The 20546-nt window shown below is 45.6% G+C and overlaps 1 protein-coding gene across 1 annotated transcript in view; it reads left to right on the top strand.

Annotated features, from left to right (window-relative positions):
* Nucleotides 1–20546, top strand: part of KIF5C (kinesin family member 5C) — a 77984-nt gene that overhangs the window by 42337 nt on the left and 15101 nt on the right. The window contains exons 9-18 of the mRNA XM_038143296.1: nucleotides 515–619; nucleotides 2121–2269; nucleotides 5545–5693; nucleotides 8749–8924; nucleotides 10755–10823; nucleotides 14196–14402; nucleotides 15213–15359; nucleotides 17963–18151; nucleotides 19312–19429; nucleotides 20011–20087. Coding sequence (XP_037999224.1) covers nucleotides 515–619; nucleotides 2121–2269; nucleotides 5545–5693; nucleotides 8749–8924; nucleotides 10755–10823; nucleotides 14196–14402; nucleotides 15213–15359; nucleotides 17963–18151; nucleotides 19312–19429; nucleotides 20011–20087 — 1386 coding nt within the window. The remainder of the gene's footprint in view (nucleotides 1–514; nucleotides 620–2120; nucleotides 2270–5544; nucleotides 5694–8748; nucleotides 8925–10754; nucleotides 10824–14195; nucleotides 14403–15212; nucleotides 15360–17962; nucleotides 18152–19311; nucleotides 19430–20010; nucleotides 20088–20546) is intronic.

Below are 20546 nucleotides of genomic sequence, written 5' to 3'. Positions count from 1 at the left end.
TTGTAGAACACAGTACATCTGTCTTGCTGTGAAAATGGGGTTGTTCTCCACCACATCTCATTTTGGCCTGCTAAAGGAGGCAGTGGCCATGACGAAAATCTATGATTTTTGGTATTTTTTGGTCCATGCAAACACAAAAAGGTGAGATGCTCATTTTGGGGCCACTGGAGTGGTGCTCCCCGTCTGTATGGACAGCTTGGCATTGGGAGTGGTTCCCAAATATCCTCAGGTGAGCACAGACTTCTCCCTGAAATAAAATTCTCCCCGAATTAACATAAAATTACAACTTGCTCTTGCAATTGAAGAAAAGTTAGATTATTCCAGGCTTGCACTACCAAAAAAAGTGATAAAAGTTGATATAAAAAAAAAGATGTAAAAAGTTGATGTAAAATTCTCCTGGCCCACGCTGAGCTAAGCTGGGCTTTGCTCCTCCAGGAGCATCTTTAGGCTGAGCTTTGCAGGGCTGGAGCTTTGTGCTGGAGCAGAACCTGACTCTTTCCTGCTCTCTTTGCAGGTCAGCAAAACTGGAGCAGAGGGGGCAGTTCTGGATGAAGCTAAAAATATCAATAAGTCTTTGTCTGCTCTGGGCAATGTGATCTCGGCCTTGGCAGAGGGAACTGTGAGTAATCCTGGCTGGGGGTGAGGAGGGGACTTTATTTACCTGCTTCTTTGCCATCCACAGACAAAAAAAGGGAAGGAGTAAAAGGAGCTCACGTTTCAGCTCCGAAGGGAGAAAATATTGGCTGTTAATAAAATATTAACAAACAAAATATTGTCACAAGCCAGTGGCACTTTGGCTGTTGTGCCCGAGATGAGGAATTAATTCTCAGTGATGGCACCGGAGCAGCTCCCAGATCTGGGCACAACCACAACAAACTGTGACTCCTGCCAGCGTGGACTCACCTCATGTGGTGTCGGAATCCAGAACATCCCTCTGGGTGCCCTGGATGGGCAGAGCTGCTGGCAGGGGGCTCTGAGACCCTGGCAGCAGCCAAAGACACACGTGGGGTTTTGATCTTAGCCCGTGGAGCAAATTACCAACTCTGTATGAAGAATTACAAGCCACACACACAAGTTCAGGTGTTGTAGTAGAAGTAGTCACAAAGTGAAGGGAAGGATTTCTGAGTGCTGTACAGGGGGGTTTGAAGCCTTGTACGCAGGGGTCCAAGTTTTGTCCATGGGGTTCAGGGGGTTCTAAGATGGAGGGATTTGGGTGTGCCCTGTCCTCCTTCTTTCTCCTTCCCAGCCTCCATGTCTTTGGTGATGCTGGCACTCACAGATTGGTTTAGAGTAGAAAGTCACCATTCAATATGGATAGCAGGCATTGGGGGAAAGGTATAAACATGTAGTATGTAATATATGATATAAAAGATGGCAGCAACCCCTGGGAGGGCAGTGTGCCTTTGTCTGAGCTGCTGAACGGGCCACAGCAGTTCAGGGAGAAGAATCTTGTAGATAACCAACAATAAACAACCTTGAGACTGGACAACAGAAGACTACTGATTCTCTCTTTGAAGGCACGGGTTGGAGCAGAGACTTTTCCATCTTTTGGGGTCACCCCAATCCGGGGCTGGAAACCCCACATCTGGCGTCCCTGGGCGGGCAGGAGACCCAACAATGTGGCATTCACATTCTCTGGAAAAATCTCTTTGCCCGGGACTTTTCTCCTGGGAAGCTGAGAGGCCTCAGAGGAAAGGAAAACAATTCTTATCTCATTTGCTTCCCCTGTGCTGTGCTCATGTGGAATGTGTTTGGGGATTGTTTACCCACAGGTGATTGTTTCTTTGGATTCTGCTGGGAGTTGTTTTCACTCTTTGGCCAGTCGGGGCCAAGCTGTGTCAGGACTCTGGAGAGAGTCAGGAGTTTTCATTATTATCTTTTTAGCATTCTGTAAATATCCTTCCTGTATTCTTTAGTATAGTTTAGAATAATCTTTAATATAATTAGAATAATTCTTTAATATAACACAGTACAATAAAGTGATAAATTAGCCTTCTGAGAGCATGGAGTCAGACGCATCATTCCTGCCCTCATCGGGGCACCCTGCAAGTACAATAACCTCCTCTCCTTCTCCCCTGGTTTAAAGACTTGCTCTTGTCTTTTGCTTTTGTTTGGATTAGAAAACCCACGTTCCCTACCGAGACAGCAAAATGACCAGGATCCTGCAGGATTCCCTGGGGGGCAACTGCAGGACCACCATCGTCATCTGCTGCTCCCCCTCAGTGTTCAACGAGGCCGAGACCAAGTCCACGCTGATGTTTGGCCAGAGGTGAGTCCCATGGGATCAGCCTGCATGCATCCATCGTCCCTTGGAATCCAGAGGGGTTTTTTGGTTAAAAAAAAAAAAATCTGGAGAACTTCAGAGAGCTGGCTCTTTATTCCCAGTGATTCCAGGAAAAGCCTCCAGGAAAATCGAGGTTAATGCTGGCCAGCAGCTGCTCTGCTTGGGAGCAGAGTGGGGTTGAAAAGTGGGGAAGGATTGGGCAATCCATGGAAGGATGTTTAGAAGGGATTTTTGAATTCCTTCCTGGTTGATTCCTTCCTGCAGAAAGTGTTATCTTAATTCCTTGGAATTTTATGAGAAAGATAACATCACAGGGCAGTTTTCTGTGGAAACAATTCAGTTTTGCTTTATTGGAGACTTTAGAAAATGCAAATTTTGTTTTATTTGTGTAGTAGCAGAAAGGAAAAACACCAGCAAGTTAGGACTGTGTAAAATAAAATTTAGCAGTTGTAGAACACAGTTCATTTGTCTTGCTGTGAAAATGGGTTGTTTTCCACCACATCTCATTTTTGGCCTGCTAAGAAAGGTAAAGGCACTGGGCAGTTTTCTGTGGAAAAATTCAGTTTTGCTTTATCTAACAGTGCTGTTGAGGCTTTTAGGAGGAGTCTTCTCATTGAATTCCACCCCAGGAATCATTGTTATGGCTGTAAAAAATATCTTTAAAGATTAGGGAAATTCAAGAGTGTGGGCTCTGTAAGATTGACAGCTTTGAGAGCTTGCCAAGGTAGCTCATGGACCTGATGGTTGGAGGATCTCAGGAACAAAAAATATGGAAGGATCCGGAAAGAAAATTTCTCTTGCATGTATGTTTATTGACAAGAGTGCTATGAAATGCATTGGGAAGGTTTGCAGAAATAGGTCAGGCTCATTATGTAATTACTGCTTTTGTGGTAATTGAGGAGAACTGGGATCCTTTGGAAAATTACTCGTTTTGTTTGATTTGTGTAGTAGCAGAAAGGAAAAATACTGGCAAGGTAGGAGTGTTTAAAGAGAGTTGAACAGTGTGAGGATACAAGAGCTTTGTCTTTGTTTAAAATTGGATTGTTTTCCACCACGTGCAGTTTCTGGACTGCAAAAACAGGCAGTGGCCACGAGCAAAATCAGGTTAAAGAGTTGCTTTGTAGTATTTTTTTCCCCGTTATGAGCTGAACATGTTTTTTAGCTACTGAAGATCCAAACTTCTACTGATCAGATCATGTGTTGAGCAAAACCAAGCATCCTGAGAGGCAGGAATGAAATCAAGAGCGTGAACAACTCTGAACTCCAGCTTCCAAGTTCAGTTTCAGTTTACATTCCCCCTGGTGTCATTCCTCTTTCCAGAATGAGTAAAATTTGCCCTTTTTTTGGGGGCAAGGCAGTTTTCTGACTGACTTTGCACATCCTGGCTAAATATTCAACAGTTTCCTGGGAGGAGGAACATTTTGGGGGTGATCCTCACTGAGGACCAGGATGGCAGTGCAAGAACTGGGAAAACAGGGAAAGATTTGTGAGGAGCTCCTCATGGACAGCAGTTGGATTTCCAGGAATTTGGACTTGTCAGGAAGGAAATAATTTGTATTTCCCTGGGAGGACTGGTGCTCTGTGCAGAGCAGCCCATGGATTATCCGTGCACAACATTCTCTAGCAGGATTTCGGGTGGGAATTGTGGGAATGGAGGCTCTTTTCCAGGCTCTTGGGTTGTTGTGTCTCATTTTTCTGATGTGACACAACTGAGGAGCTCAGTGGCATTAAAGGGAAGGTCCATGACTCATGGCTGATTGCTGATTTTTCCTGGGAAAAGAAAGAATTATGTCACCATTAAAGTAAATGTCAGGAATAAAATCCATCTTCAGAGGAGCTCTTGTACCAATCAAACTGTACAAGTGCCCTCTGATAGTGGTGAATCAGCTTTTTCTTCTTCTACTCCATCTTTTTTTTTGTGTTTTTATCTCATTTTTAATTGTAGATGTCAGTAAGGGCTTCATCCATCATCAGGAGAAACTTCCTGGTGTGGTGGTGGTTTTTTTTTGCCCTGGTACAGTTCAATGAGTGGAAACTTGAGCTGTGCTTTTAGCAGAGACAAAGTGTAAGCCCTGACCATTAGGAAATTATTTTAAAAGCACAGGGTTATTTAAAAAAACACTTTTAAGGAAATAAAAGTCCTGCTTGCCACAGAGTGCAAATCACTGGAGCTTTACAAACTGCTGAGGGTTTATCTGTTATCCTTTTCCTTATCCTCTGCTTTATTCAACAACACTGGAGGCATTTGAAGGGACTCAGTGTCTGGGCAGGGAAGGGCAAAGATCTGAGGCTTTCTTAATTCCTAGTGATTGGTTTGGTTTCCCTTTTCCATGTGGATTTGCTGGAGTAGTGCTGGGCGTTGTTTTCTGCTTGCTTTGCATTTCCTGGCACAGTTGGTTGGGCCGGGTTGGAGCTGAGCACTTTGACAATAATAAAGTGCTGGTGCTTGTTAGGAGGCTTGAAATTTGGGATATTTTTGCCTAGGGAGGATCTTTCCCCTCCCTTTCCCCCCTCCCTTTTTCCCCCCCTTTTTCCCCCCCTTTTTTCCCCCCCCTTTTTTCCCCCCTTTTTTCCCCCCTTTTCCCCCCCTTTTCCCCCCTCTTTTTTCCCCCATTTCCCCCCCTTTCCCCCCCTTTTCCCCCCTTTTCCCCCCTTTTATCCCCCCTTTATCTCCCCTTCCCCCCCATTTTCCCCCCATTTTTCCCCCCTTTTTCCCCCCCTTTTTCCCCCCTTTTCCCCCCCTTTTCCCCCCTCTTTTTTCCCTCTTTTTTCCCTCTTTTTCCCCCATTTCCCCCCATTTCCCCCCATTTCCCCCCATTTCCCCCCTTTCCCCCCCTTTCCCCCCTTTCCCCCCCTTTCCCCCCCTTTCCCCCCCTTTCCCCCCCTTTCCCCCGTTTTCCCCCCTTTTCCCCCCTTTTATCCCCCCTTTTATCTCCCCTTTCCCCCCCATTTTCCCCCATTTTTCCCCCCATTCCCCCCCCTTCCCCCCCCTTTTTCCCTCCCTTTTTCCCTCCCTTTTTCTGCCCCTTTTTCCCCCCTTTCCCCCCCTTCCCCCCCTTTTTTTCCCCCTTCCCCCCCCCTTTTTTTTCCCCCTTTTTCCCCCCCTTTTTTTTTCCCCTTTCCCACCCAGGACACTTCCAGGGATGGGGATCCCACAATTTCCCCATTCATTCCCCCTCTTTATGATGGAGAAAATCCCAATCCCCACTGTTGCAGTGGGATAAAAACCCCAAAGCAGCTGCCCTGGGATTTGTTTGCAGGGCCAAGACCATCAAGAACACGGTGTCTGTGAACCTGGAGCTGACAGCAGAGGAGTGGAAGAAGAAGTATGAGAAGGAGAAGGACAAAAACAAGAGTTTAAAGAATGTTATCCAGCACCTGGAGCTGGAGCTGAACAGGTGGAGGAATGGTAGGTGCCAAAAATTGGGAGCTGGATGTGCCCGCATTGAATTCTTGCCCTAAATCACGACTTTTATTAATTCTGTCTGGTCACTAAATCTAAATTCACATTATTACTCACACATCATGATAATAATGGAAGGTGGAGAAGCAAAAAGCAGCAGCCGTTTGTGGGAGAAACCAGTGAAAATGCCAAAAGTGGTGATTTCAGGGTGGAGAGCACAGGAGGCAGCACTAATGTTAATATTGTTGAGGATAGTAATAAGAAAAGAGAAAAATGTCATTATATTTGTTTTTTTAATAACTCTGCTCCTCAGGCATAAGAATCATTGTGCTTTAAGGTGATTGGACCTTGGGCTTGGGGATTTTTTATAATTGAATTTCACATTAGAATAATTAATTAGTCCTTTAGTACAATGACAGGGACTGGCATCTGCTTAGAAGAATCACTATTTGTCTGCTCCTGTGGCTTCTGAATGAAAATTTTTGTTGAGATCAGCCAATTTTCTGATTGGAAAAGTGGGGAATTGCTGTTCAGGGTAGGCTGTAACATCAGCTGCAGGATGGTACAGGAGGCAGAGTATGGATGCACACAAATGAAAGAATTTTTATTGAAAACCAGATTTCAAAGATGTAATTTAGTCTGGAATGCTGGCAGGTAATTTCAGCAAACCAGCCTTAGTCTGAATTATTTATTTCACATTTTCAAAATCAACCAACCAACAATAAAAAAAACCCCAAACATAAGCCTATTTTTTTTTTTACAAAAGCCTGGATGGGTCCTTTTGTTTAAATATCCCCCTCCCCTCCCTGGGTGCTGCTGTTACCCAGCAAAGCATTCAAAAGATTATTGATTTCTTGTCTGACCTTGTGCACTCCCATCCTCTGGAAGGATGGAGGCTTTTTACAAAGAGAACTGTCCCAGCAATCCCATCTTGGATAATATTCCACCAGTACAGCCTATTCCAGGAATCAAGGATTTATTCTACAAAAGGAAAGGGTGGCAGGGAATGGGTGAGCTGAGCATTTCAGCTTCCAGGTGCCCAATTTTTCTGTGTTTTACAGTCAGGGATGTAAATCACAGAATTTCAGAATCTGTAAATCTGTAAATTTCAGAATCTGTAAATTTCAGAATGAGAAATTACACATTCCTTTTGGGAATATTTAATCCCAAAATGTTTATCCTGGTGGATTCTCCAGCCTGAGGAACATTTTTTTGTGTGTGAGGTCCTGCATTCTAACCAAACCCACCTTTCCTTCATTTCTCCAACAGCAAAAAAAAATCAATTCCCATTTCCCTCATTAATAATAGAAAATACCATCAGGCTTTCAGAAATAGGGCAGAAAATATTTGGAGTCAAGTCCGTTGATAGAGGTGATGCTGCTTGATTTCAAATTCCACTTTTTCCGTGCTTTCAGCTGGGAAAAAAAAATCATCTTGTGCTTTTTTTTTTGCCCTTTTTGTTTTGCTCTGGGGCCTCACTCAGCCTTTCTGGGCTTTGATCTATTGGTCCTGTTGACCTGTTCCCCTGCCAGTGAGATAAACTGGCAAGAGGAATGGCTGGTAAAGCTTTCAGGAGCTAAAATATTGGAGTTTTTTCCTGGAAAAATAAAAAACCTTTACCTTTCCTACCCCCTGAGCAACGTGTGCAGCATCCAGGGGCTTCCCCAGCCTCTGGTGAGGGTGGATTTAATTTCTGCCATGAGCAGCACGCCCATCCCTCATCTCTGAGCCTGGAATTGTAGCCCAGTGCTGTTCCTGAAGGAAATATTCCTTGGAGACAGGGATTTTGTAGGAATTGTGTCTGCTGTGCGCACGCAACCTCTGGAAGTTGGTGTTTGTGCTGGAATTTGCAAGGTAAAAGTTGAATGTTGTTTTAAACACGGCTGTGCTGGCCCATCCTGGAGCGGGAAATCCCTGGAGGAAGAGATATTTAAGTGCCAGCCAGATTTTAGGCTGCAATTTGGGGCGTTTCCCCACTTATTTACACCTCTGTTAATCCATGGAGCTAATCCTGATTTATCAAGGGAGTGAAAGGAGAGCCAGGAGTTCTGTGTTTTCAGTGTTCAACCTGCTGCTGGATTTTATGGGATCATCAAGGCTGGAAAAGACCTCATGGAGTCCATGTGATGCCTTGGGAAGGCTGAGCTAGAGCAGAGGCTGGGCAGAGTCACAGAATAAAGCAGGGATTCATTCAAAGCATCTCCTCCATGGATCCACCTCGGGCAGCACAAGAGCCCAGCCAGGGCTGCAGCCAAGAGGAACCCAAATGGTCCCAAAATGCACGAGCGCTCCCGGGGTCTCTGCCTTGGCTCAGCTCTGCTCCATTTGCACCTTGCAGTTCATTGTCCAGTTCCAGCTTTAGCCCAGGCACTCCCACCCTGCTTGTTTTTCTCTCTCAGCCCACGCTGTTGGTGTAGTTGAGATGGAGGCAATACCAAGCAACACACGCCATTTTCAGAAGGCTTCAAACTGTTTTTATTCCAGCATGCAGGCTTTTCTGCATCCTTACAAAACTCCTAAGTTTACTCATTGGTCAGGAGAAACAAACAAAGTGCTCGTTGGAGTTGGCATCTGCAGGTTTCTCTTGTTTATCCTTTTTTCTTTCTTGGTTTCTGTGTCAAAGACCTTGGTAGAAAATTCTTTCAGGGGTAAAAATGGATCCTCTTGTCAGACTTCTCTGTGGCTCACAGAAGTTGCTGTAAAACATCTTCCACAGCAGTTTGTGCTCCTGGCCTGAGCTTTGGATCATTTGTCCTTGGTGCCCAGCTGGAGCAGGAATTGTTTTGTCTCCCTGCTCTGTGCACAGAGCTCAGCAGCGCTGAATGTGAAGCTCAGAGCTGCACACTAAAGCTGCACAGAGGCTGAAACATAGAAAAGCTGAACCTGAGGCATCACATGGAGTTTGCATTTCCATGGGATCATCATGGCCACCTCCCCATGTCTCTTCCTTGTCATTTGTATCCCTGGAAGCGGCACAAAGCCCTTCCTTGATCAGGAATGCCCATCCTGGAGAGTCCCTGGATCTGGGATCGTAGGATTTTCATGAGCTGTGTCCCTGCAGGAGAAGCTGTGCCCGAGGAGGAGCAGATCAGTGCCAAGGACCAGAAGAACCTGGAGCCTTGTGATAACACGCCGATCATTGACAACATCACCCCCGTGGTCGCCAGCATCTCCACGGAGGAGAAGCAGAAATACGATGAGGAGATCGCCAGTCTCTACAGGCAGCTGGATGATAAGGTGGGAATGCTGGATTCCAGGTGGGAATGTTGGGTTCAGGATGGGAATGTTGGATTCCAGGGTGGGAATGTTGGATTCTAGGGTGGGAATATTGGATTCCAGGTGGAAATGTTGGGTTCCGGGTGGGAATGTTGGGTTCAGGTGGGAATGCTGGATTCCAGGTAGGAATGTTGGGTTCAGGTGGGAATGCTGGATTCCAGGTAGGAATGTTGGGTTTCAGGTGGGAATGCTGGATTCCAGGGTGGGAATGTTGGGTTCAGGTGGGAATGCTGGATTCCAGGTGGGAATGTTGGGTTCCGGATGGGAATGTTGGATTCCAGGGTGGGAATGTTGGATTCCAAGGTGGGAATATTGGATTCCAGGTGGAAATGTTGGGTTCCGGGTGGGAATGTTGGGTTCAGGTGGGAATGCTGGATTCCAGGTGGGAATGTTGGGTCCAGGTAGGAATGTTTGGTTTCAGGTGGAAACGTTGGGTTCTGGGCGGGAACGTTGGATTCTAGGTGGGAACGTTGGGTTCCAGGTGGGAATGCTGGGTTCTGGGTGGAAATGGACAATTATCACCAAGATCTTGTATTTTTGCTCTATTTCTTCTACTTGTGTACTTTTGCTCTATTTCTATTTTTTTTTTTTTTTTTTTTTTTTTTGCTCTATTTGAGCATTTTTGCTTCTGTTTCTGCTGTGAGCTGGAAAACGTTGGAAAATTCTAAATAATGCATTAAAGCAGACCCTGTCAGCTCTCCCCCCCTTTCCCTGTGCGGACAGTGCTTGGGAGCACTCTCCAGGAATTCAGAGCCCTATTTTCTGATAGTTTTAAGTCCAGGCTTTCCCTTTTCTCCAGTGATTTGTGTGAAATCCCTCAGCAAACTGTAACGTCACCCTGGAGTCACCAGGGGGAAAAAAAAATCCTAGAATTTTAAGGAAAACACATCCCCATCCCCTTTTGTTTGTGTTGTTGGAGCTGCAAACACAGCTCCATTTATTTCTTTATTTCCTTGCACAGCTTGAGGGGCATCAGAGGCACTTAAAGCTCTCAGCAATTCCCTGCTCCAGCCATTAAGAGCTTTGTGGGAAGATGAAAAGTGCGGGGAAAAAAAGGCCCAGGAAAAGCCCATTCACCACCCTGGATGAGAGCAGCAAAAAAAGAAGGGCAGCTCTCATCCTGAATCAATACTCGATTTTAAAATTCACTCGTAATTAGCAGGAAAATAGCAGAAAAAATGCTCAGTGTGTCCTTGCCTGTTAATATTGAGGTTTGGCTGTTTGTGGACACAGAGGAATTGTGTTTAAACCTGAATTTTGGTCTCCCTGCACAGTCTGGTGGCACTGAAAATTGCAATTTTCTGTAAGAAATGACAGCTTTTCTCTGATTGCACTCTCCAGCTTTTCCAGATTGATTAGGGAAAGGAAAAAAAAATTCAGTAATTTTTTCACTTTTCTCATTAAAAGCAGCAAAGGCCAGTAAATTATTCCAGAGGGAACTGGCAGCAGGTTTAAGTTTTTCCCTAGAAAACATGGGAAGCATAATTTGACACAGGACTGTAGGAAATGAGAAGATATTTGATCCCAAACAAAGGGATCCGAAACCCAAAATATCACCCAAAATATCACCAAAATATCATTTATACCAGTGTTGACAGCTTTTACAGCAGAGCTCTGTGTATATTTATTTTCTGTATATTTATTTATGTATATTTATTTTTCTCTCCCCTCATATCACTCAAACATGCACAAAGTTTTATTCCCCTTTCTTTCCTAGAAAGAGGAAATCAAAAGTGATCAAACGAGAGCTGTGAAAAGAAATTAAAAATCTCCACCCCTGTTTCATTGCAGGATGATGAAATCAACCAGCAGAGCCAGCTGGCTGAAAAGTTAAAGCAGCAAATGTTGGATCAAGAGGAGGTAAGAAACTAAAAATAAATAAACCAGCCTAAAAAAAAATCCCTTTACATTTTGCTCCTGAGCCCCTTGTTTAATGATTGTGTCCTGTTCTTATTAACTGGCTAAAATTCAAGTGGAAAAGGTGTCAGCCAGGCTGAAACTTGAAAGTTCGTAATATTCTCATTAGGCCTTGACAAAAGTCCTTGAAATAACAATCCCTCCTGCTGGGAAGTGATGCTGGAGGTCCAAGGTGGGAGTGGGGCCAGGATTTTTCACTCCAAATGGGATTTTTGATGTGTCTGTGCCTATTCAGGTATCCAGGCATGATGGACTACAGGCAGTTAGAGATTTCCTGATATTAAATTACTAATTATCATTAGTTTGGCCATCAGAGACAGCAGTCTGTGAGGTGGGAAAAACCTGATAATTGGTGCTGCCCCAGATTTGCTGTAAAACCTTGGATTGCTCACTTCAAGTATTTGAGTGCATCGCTTCTGTCCCTAAAGTGAATTTTTGTTGGGTTTAGGATGGAGAACATGATCACTAAACCCAGTGAGGCCTTTTCCTTCTGTGAGGAGTTCTGAGGATGCAAAATGAGGCAATAACACCAAATTCCCCAAATGTTGCTGTGACATTTCTCAGGAGTTGCTTCTGTTGTGTACCCAGGCCCTCAGCAAGGGTTTCCAAGGTGTTATTAGAGAAAAAAACCAATTTATGAACATGTCTGCTATTCATCACTCAGGGTTCACCTGCCCCCTCTGGGGACTTGTCCTGGCTGGGGGCATCTCCAGCTTTATTTTATTTTATTTTATTTTATTTTATTTTATTTTATTTTATTTTATTTTATTATGAAGCTCCTAATTCTCTTGCCACAGCTTGATTTGATTGCCCTGCACTGCACAGTGCTGCCTGTGACTAAATAATAATAATAATAATAATAATAATAATAATAATAATAATAATATCAACAACAACAATGTGCTTGAAGTGCATTATTATATATATTTATAATAATATATTATAATAAACAGTAATTATTATATAATATTTATTATATAATAACAATAATATATGCAGTGTCATTAATATAATATAATAGTACATTATTATATTGTAACATATTACTATAATAATTTATTTCCTGATGTGTATTACGAGTTTATTTGTGTCACCTCACCTCTCCCATCTCTTTCACACCCCTTTTCTCACCTGAGGCTGATTTTCCCCCGCAGTTGTGCCTCTGTTTTGGGGTGATGTGCATCCCTCCTGTTTGGGAGCAGAATCATTCCTCACCCTCCCTGTTCCAGTGCCACCTCTGGAAGATCAATCAGGTTTTCAGTGCCCATTTTCCCCCATTTTTTTTCACATTCCTTGTCCAGCTTTGCTAAATTCCAAAACCTCTGCAGCTGGTGCTGTCCAGAGCCTTTTTCTGCCTCGCCCCAGCTCCTGTGCAGCCCTCACCTTGGAAGGAGAAGGTGATATTTTATTATTCAAGGTGGTTTTCCCCACATCAGCTGTCCCTGCTCTCCCCTGGAGGTGTGATGAGCTCACTGATCCACCAGCAGCTGCCTCACTCTGCTCCCCCTAATTAACCAGCCCTTATTTCTGCTTGATTAAGCCAGCAGGTTAATTATAAACCTGAGGCCTGCTGCAGATGAGGCTGATTTTGGGGGGGGGTTTGGTGCTTTTTCACCTCTGGCTGCTGCTTCAGGTGTGGATTTTGGGGGATTCTGGATATTCCACGCCCAGGTGGAACAGCTCCACGGAGTGCTGCAGCCATGGGCCTGTTCCCTTATTTCCAGCTCATCTTTGTGGTGTTTTTCTGGTGGCTTGTGAAAAGCCTGCTCCGTTTTTCCACACAATATCAGCCAGAATCTCCTTGTTTATGCTTCAGGTGATGCTCACCACTTCTTGAAGCCACGGCGACGTTCACGCAGAAAATTTCTGAAGTAAATGTAAATAATAGCTCCATCTGTGTTTAGCAGGAAGATGATTTGAGGCTATTTTGTTGTTTAAATATTTACATGCCATCTGGCTCTGGCAATCCAATGGCTCTTTCCATAACGTGAGTGCACTTCTGAGGCTGCAGCATTACCAGGGAGATAAATTTCCCTTACATCTGAGTCCTCTCTGGGCACGTGCCAGCCTCCAGAGCTGCCTGCCTGCTTTCCTGTTTTCCACAAGCACTCTGAGCCAAAAAAAAAAAAAAGGAAGAGCCATTTCTTCTGGGACATGCTGCTTTTTGGGTGGTCTGCTTGAGAGGAGTGAGGTTTTTTTTGCTGGGGGTCTCACTCAGCTGCTGGGTGGGCAGATCAGGAGAAATCCACCCAAAACACTTCAGCAGGGAAGGTTTTTGCACTGTCTGCAGTATTATACCAACCCATAATCCGTATTTCTTGGGAAGGAGTGAATTCTGTGAATGAATGTCCAAACTTTGCTGTTAGGATGAGCATGAGGCCCTCCCACATCTCCTGCACTGTTTTTTTTATCTGTTGCAATTCCCTGTCTGATGTTTTTATGCCATGTCAAGCCCTGGTTCTGTTATTATTCTTGAAAGTGCAGTATTAGCAATAAATGTTAGGTGTCACTTGTATTTATTTTCACATCATCCTGCAGTGCAGGGCTGCTGGTGGGGCTGGGGTTGTGCTGAGGACACCCCAGCTGAATTTTCAAAGCTTTAACATCTCACTGAGCATTGCTTCAAGGGCAAGGGACAGTGACCTCCCACAGTCACTGAAACCTCAGCAGCAGAATTTACTCAGTGCAAAGAATCAATTTAAGAAAGTTTCCCAGCTTGGAAAAACTCACTAAACTGTGTGTGTGTGTGAAGTCAGTCTTTTCTTCTGAGATTAATATTTTCCCTCAGCAAACAGGAGCAGCTAATCTGTCCTCAGCATCATCCTTCAGATGATAACTGACAATAATCGTCTTAGGTTTGCTTATCAAAATATTTCTGTGAAGCCACGAGGTCTTTGAGGCTGCCTCAGAGGGCCCTTTTCCCTCAGCTCAGCTCAGAGCCCTGAGCCTCTGGTGAAACATTTTACTTTGTGGATTTTTTTTTTTTGCTCTGAGCTGCAGCACTGGATTGAGGGCAGAAAATGTCTTTGGAGCTCTGATACTGCTTAAAGTCACTTTCTCTGCCTCAGTCCCGGGTCATAATAGGATTTGATGAAGATTTTTCTCATTGAAGCTCAGAGCTTTTTTTTTTTGTGCTTCCTTCAAATGCTTTTATGCTGGAACTGCTGCTGTTTTCAGGATTTCTCCCCTCCTGCACACACGATTTGTGCTCACTCTTTTTCCCCCCTCTTTGCCTGTATTTCTCCTTTTCAATATTGTCTTTTGAAGGAGATTTCGGGTCACTTAATGCTGCTGTGATATTCCCCCCCACCCCAGCTTTTGGCCTCCACGAGGAGGGATTATGAGAAGATCCAGGAGGAGCTGACCCGACTCCAGATCGAGAACGAGGCGGCCAAGGATGAAGTGAAGGAGGTGCTCCAAGCCCTGGAAGAGCTGGCTGTCAATTACGACCAGAAATCCCAGGAAGTGGAGGACAAAACCAGGACCAACGAGCAGCTGGCAGATGAGCTGGCACAGAAAAGTGTAAGAGCAACTTGTTCATCCTCTTGGTTCCCTCCTTGCTCCATAAACATTCCCAAGGGGCTCCCCAAAAACCTGCTGGTGTCACCCTCTCTTCCCTTAACAAAATTAAGGGGATTCAGAAGCTGCTCTGTGGAAGTTGGTGGCAGATTGTGGCTCTTGCAGCAAGGGACTGGATGTGAGAAGTGGCCATCCTGTGTTTTGGATATTTAAAAGCTGTATTTTGCCAAGAGAGCTGTGAAAATCTGCCTCGTGCAAATGGCAGCGTTTTGTGGTTTTCTGGACTCTGTGCTGTGGAGCTGGGATTTTACAGGGAGCCAGGGGATCTCAAGGAAGGAATCAGGAAAAAAATTAATCGGCTTTTTCAGCTCTGATGTGTCCTGATCTTAAGCAAAAAATGGGATCTGAGGAACATCAAGATTGGTTTAGTAGCTTAAAGCATCCTTTTCCCTTAATTCATTACACCAACTTAAGGAGCTGTTGTTAACAGATCTGTTTCATTAAAGACTTTGTTATCTCCCCCAGTAAACCAGATTACCACGAAATCCATTGGAAAAAATTGAATTTTCTATCCCTCTCTACCTATTTCTCTGTGATTAACCTCCTTTGATGTATTATGCAAATCATATTCTTAGCGGATTTGCTACATTAAATAGATCTAAAGTAGCCTTTGGTGGCAAGTGGGTTGTGAAAGTGGATTAAGGTGGAGCTGGATGTGTCACTACATTGTGCCAGCAGGCACGGGGAAAATACCCCATGAAAACTGCCCAGCCTGCAGGGGAGAGGGTAATTCTTGCTTTTAAACCTTTCCAGAGCGCCCTGACAGCGACCCAGAGGGAGCTGGGCCAGTTGCAGGAGCTCAGCAACCACCAGAAGAAGAGGGCCACAGAAATCCTGAACCTGCTGCTGAAGGATCTGGGGGAGATCGGGGGAATCATCGGCACCAACGACGTGAAAACCGTGCGTGGGCTTTGTGCTTTGTGCTTTCCCCAGCTCCTCCTGCAGGGAACACCCCAGGGAAGCAGGGAATCCCACGGGGGCTTGCCTTGGAGGGGACTTAAAGCTCTTCTGGTTCCAAATCCCCTGCCTGGGACAGGGACATCTCCCACTGTCCCAGGGTGCTCCAACCTGGCCTTGGGTACTGCCAGGGATCCAGGGGCAGCCCCAGCTGCTCTGGGAATTCCAGCCCAGCCAGGAATTCCCAATTCCCAATCTCCCATCCATCCCTGCCCTCTGGCACTGGGAGCCATTCCCTGGTTCCTGTCCCTCCAGCCCTTGTCCCCAGTCCCTCTCCAGCTCTCCTGGAGCCCCTCCAGGCCCTGCCAGGGGCTCTGAGCTCTCCCTGGAGCCTTCCCTTCTCCAGGGGAACATTCCCAGCTCTCCCAGCCTGGCTCCAGCCCTGAGAGCATCACAGGTGTGGAATGTGTGGACCCAGCAGTCCTTGTCCCAGGACACTCGGTGTAAATCCTGTCCTCCTGGCAGGAGGACACTGCAGAGCTCTGGGCCTGCCTGGGAGTGATGCCTTGGGAAGGCTGACCTAGAACAGAGACTAGACAGAGCTAAAGAATAAAGCAGGGATTAATCAAGAGGCCTCCACGGATCCACCTTGGGCAGCACAAGAGCCCAGCCAGGGCTGCAGCCAAGAGGAACCCAAATGGTCCCAAAATGCACGAGCGCTCCCGGGGTCTCTGCCTTGGCTCAGCTCTGCTCCATTTGCACCTTGCAGTTCATTGTCCAGTTCCAACTTTAGCCCAGGCACTCCCACCCTGCTTGTTTTTCTCTCTCAGCCCACGCTGTTTGTGCTCCTGGCCTGAGCTTTGGATCATTTGTCCTTGGTGCCCAGCTGGAGCAGGAATTGTTTTGTCTCCCTGCTCTGTGCAGAGAGCTCAGCATCCCCTCATATGAAGCCTAGACTTAAGACACTGAAGCAGCACAGAGTCTGAAAAATGTAAAAGCTAAACTCTGAGGCATCAGGAGAGGCTCAGTGTCTGGGCTCACAGCTCCCACAGTTATTCCCAGCTCAGTTTTTGGGGCCAGAGCCCATCTGGGAGTCACTGAACGGATCAATGAGGGGTCTGAATTCCCCCCAAAACAACACACACGTAGCCCAACTCCTTCCCTAGCTGGCATGACTCAGAATTCCCAGAATATGGAAATACTGGCTACTGAGGTGGTCAATTTTTGATCTGAAGTTTGGTGCACATTTTGGTCAGCCCTGCTTTGAGGTTTGCCTTTGTGTGGCTCTGTGTGGTTTGGGGATACAGTAGAGGAGGTGGCTGCTCCCCTTGTCACATTTGTAGGACAAAATGCTGACTTCAGAGAAAATATTTGTATGGCCATTGCTAAATGGCAGCGATGGAAACTTTCCATGGCCTGGAAAATCTTGGTGGTGTTAATGCCATCCTTGTCTATTTAAAACCACATGAAAAATAGCAGTGGTCGAAAGTGGCTAAGTTCATTTTTGAGCTGTAGGAAAACTCCTTGCAATACATTTTTGTTACTTTTAGTTCACTTTTTGTTGACGTCCTGCCAAAGCTCTCTGAGGCCAGCAGGAGCTCCAGCCTGTCCTGCTGCAGAGGACACAGTCCCTGCTGTCCCCGTGGTGCTGCAGATTGCAGCCTTTGGAGATGTCACAGCAGCCTCTGGTGGCCGTCGGAGCAGGGACTGGCAGAGGAGATCTTGGCAAATGGAGGCAGAGGCACTTTGGTGCGAGTTTTTGTAGGAACTGAGATGTCAGCACTTCAGGGGACAGCTGCCAGTGGAAATCAGGCCAGACTGAGCAGCTTTTAGAGAATAATTTCAAATTTGTTGGCAATTAGCATCTTCTCCAAGTGCGTCTAATCTCAGAGCAGACTGAAAATTTTGGAAGAAGTGTCATTTTTCGGGATTTTTGGGAGAAGAAGCAGCACATGTTCCCTTCCCCTTGGCAGTGCTGGGAAAAAAGGGGAAGCAGATGAAATTGAGCTGTGTTACTGCTCAGGGAGAACCTGCACAGCTCCTCAGTGGAATATCCTGAGCTGGAAAGGACCCACAGGATCATGGATCCAGCTCCTGGCCCTGCACAGACACCCCAAAATCCCACCCTGGGCATCCCTGGGAGTGCTGTCCAAATGCTCCTGGAGCTCTGGCAGCCTTGGGAATGTGCCCATTCCCTGGGGAGCCTGGGCAGTGCCAGCACCCTCTGGGAGAAGAACCTTTCCCTGATGTCTAGCCTGATACCTGGATATCTCTTCACACAAATGTGAAATATCCAAGATAAATAAAAATAAAATGTCGAAGATAAAAGGACAAATCAAACCAAAAATTCAGAAGGAAGATATCTCCTTAATGTAATAAGCACTCATTGCTTTGTGAAAAGATCCCAATTCTGATTTTTTTGTCCTCCAAATATGAGTTTAAAGTTTTCAGAAGTAACTTATGCACTTCTGCCCTGCTCCAAACTCTCTTTCCAAAATGACCCCTGGCCTGTGAAACCATCCCAAACCCCAGACCCGGCCTCCAGGCTGGTTCCCAGAGCAGCAGAAGCTGTGGGAGCGAGCAGCTGGCCATCCCTGTGTGCTCAGTTGGCAGATGTGAACGGGGTGATCGAGGAGGAGTTCACCATGGCCAGGCTCTACATCAGCAAGATGAAGTCGGAGGTGAAGTCCCTGGTGAACAGGAGCAAGCAGCTGGAGAGCGCCCAGATGGACTCCAACAGGAAGATGAACGCCAGCGAGAGGGAGCTGGCGGCCTGCCAGCTCCTCATCTCCCAGGTGGGTCTGCTCCTGCCTTCTGCAGGCCTTGGTGGCCCTCCCAGCCTCCTTCCCCACGGAATGGGTGTGCCAGGAGTGAGAGATGGGCCTTGTGGAGCACAGCAGTGTGGCCTCGTGGGTGTTTTGTTGTCTGCTCTCTCCTCTCTCTTTTCTCCCTGTCGTGGTTGAGATGGAGACAATGCAAAGCAACACACTCCACTTTCAGAAGGCTTCAAACTGTGTTTATGATATATATTTTATTATATATATTTTTATGCATACAAACCTTACAAACTTCCTAAGGTCACTCATTGGTCATGAGAGACAAAGTGCTCGTTGGAGTTGGCATCTGCAGGTTTCTCTTATTTATCCTGCTTTCTTTCTTGGTTTCTATGTCAGCGACCTTGGTAGAAAATTCTTTCAGGGGTAAAAATGGATCCTCTTGGAGCAGGGAGAGCCCCTTTTCCTTCGGCAGAGTGTCTTTGTTAAGTCTTACTCAATCTTTTTAAATTAAGATGCAATAATCCAGACAGTATCCTAATTTTTATCCTCAAATAGAATCCAGGTCTGTCTGTCACAGGTAGAGCTCTACAAGGATTTCCTGGGTGAATAAACAGGGGAAGTAAGAGAGGACTGGTGTAAAATCAGTGGCATTTGTGGCCAAGCCCTGGGTTTTCAGGGGGTACTTTTTGAAAGAAAATGCATCAAAATTGTCGTGCATGTGTTGCTAAATACCTTTTGAGAGTTTTCACTACGAACTTTGCTGGTTTCTGTTTGCCCATAAGCCCTTCTAGTTCAGAAGGCTGTTGGCCAGAACCGAACATCAGGGTGGCTGGGGAGAGTCCATCTGAGTTTTTGCAGGCTGAAAATCCCAAAGCCAGCTCAAGGCTGGTGCTTTTGAAAAGCTGCTGCTGCTGGTTTAACACCGTCAGGAGCTGCCAGGGATATTTTGGGATTACTGCCTGAATTCCAAATTGGGCTACTAAGTGAAACTCTGAAAACACAGCCTGCTTTGATCTTTGATCTCTTAGCTCCTTCCCAGCCATTCTGCCGTGAGTTCTCCCAGTCATCCCCTCTGGATGTGGAAATTCTGTTTCCTCTCCTTTCCGTGGGACAGTTTTCCCTGAACTTCCAGGGCACGGCTGTGCTCCTCCCCTCACTGCTGTTCCTTGTCTTTGAAGCACGAGGCAAAGATCAAATCCCTGACAGACTACATGCAGAACATGGAGCAGAAGAGGAGGCAGCTGGAGGAGTCCCAGGACTCCCTCAACGAGGAGCTGGCCAAGTTACGCGCTCAAGGTACAGCTCTGGGTCTCGGCGTTTCTGCCTCGGGAGACCCGGTTTTGTGTCTTAATGATGTGAAAAGCTATTAAACCCCCACACAGATCCTTTGCCAAACAGCACCAATCAGTCTTGCTGAATATTCTGTGAAATTCTGGATTTCTGTGAAATAAGGATTTATTGAAATTTCAGTTGTCCCTCTGCAACATCCCTGCCTGGTTCCAAACAAAGCTGCTTCCTCAGGTGTGCTCACCTTGTGTCTTTCCCAGCTGACTTCATTTTTAAGGTTTGCTTGGCTTTCCCCTTCCAATTTATTGTGGAAAATGTGTAGGTATCAAAAGAAGTTCTTGTAGCTTTGCTGAGCTCCTGGGTTATATCAATTTATAACCTCTCAGCCTTAAAATCATTCTGGATTTCTGCACAAGGGATTTTCCCTCTCTGGAGAAGCAGCGCGTGGGGGCAGGACATTTTATTTTTTAAAAAAATTTTTATCATCTCCTGCATTGTTAGAACAGAATCTTTATTCCGTCTCCTGGAATGAATTAGATTTGGTGAAAAATCTAAAATGTAAATTTAAAACTGTCTCCTCCTTTAAACAGAAAAAATGCATGAAGTCAGCTTCAAGGATAAGGAGAAAGAGCACCTGACACGACTCCAGGATGCAGAGGAGATGAAGGTAGCTTGGCACAGTGGAAATTTTGGAGGAATTTCTTGGTGAGATTGTTCATTGGGGTGGAATTTTGTCTTCCTGTTCACGTGGCCAAAAATTACATTGATTCACCTCTGTGTTACACTAATTTTTTGCTGCTGGAGCTCTGCTGGAAGTCAATTTGCTCGGTAGTGAATGAGGCTGCTGGGGTTAATATCATTTAGGTACTTATAAATTTGATTTGAAAAGAGGCTTACTTCCCCAAAGTTTGGCTGGGATTCTGATTATCTCCTGGAAATAATAATAAAATATGTAAACCCATTTTCTGGTAATTTTCCTTTGGAATGCCAGGAAATGTTTGCAGTAATGAGTTGTTCCGATGGGGTTGCACATTGCAGACAAGGAAAAATACAGTTTTACAAGGGCAGTGATAGAGGTTTGCCAGCTGCAGAACTTTTCCCTTCATTATAAAAACTTTAAGTGATT

This window comes from Motacilla alba, chromosome 7 (genome assembly GCF_015832195.1).
Source record: "Motacilla alba alba isolate MOTALB_02 chromosome 7, Motacilla_alba_V1.0_pri, whole genome shotgun sequence".
In the NCBI taxonomy this organism is placed as follows: Eukaryota; Metazoa; Chordata; class Aves; order Passeriformes; family Motacillidae; genus Motacilla; species Motacilla alba.
The sequence above is the reverse complement of the archived record's forward strand: the minus strand, read 5'-3'. Positions and strand labels throughout refer to the sequence as shown.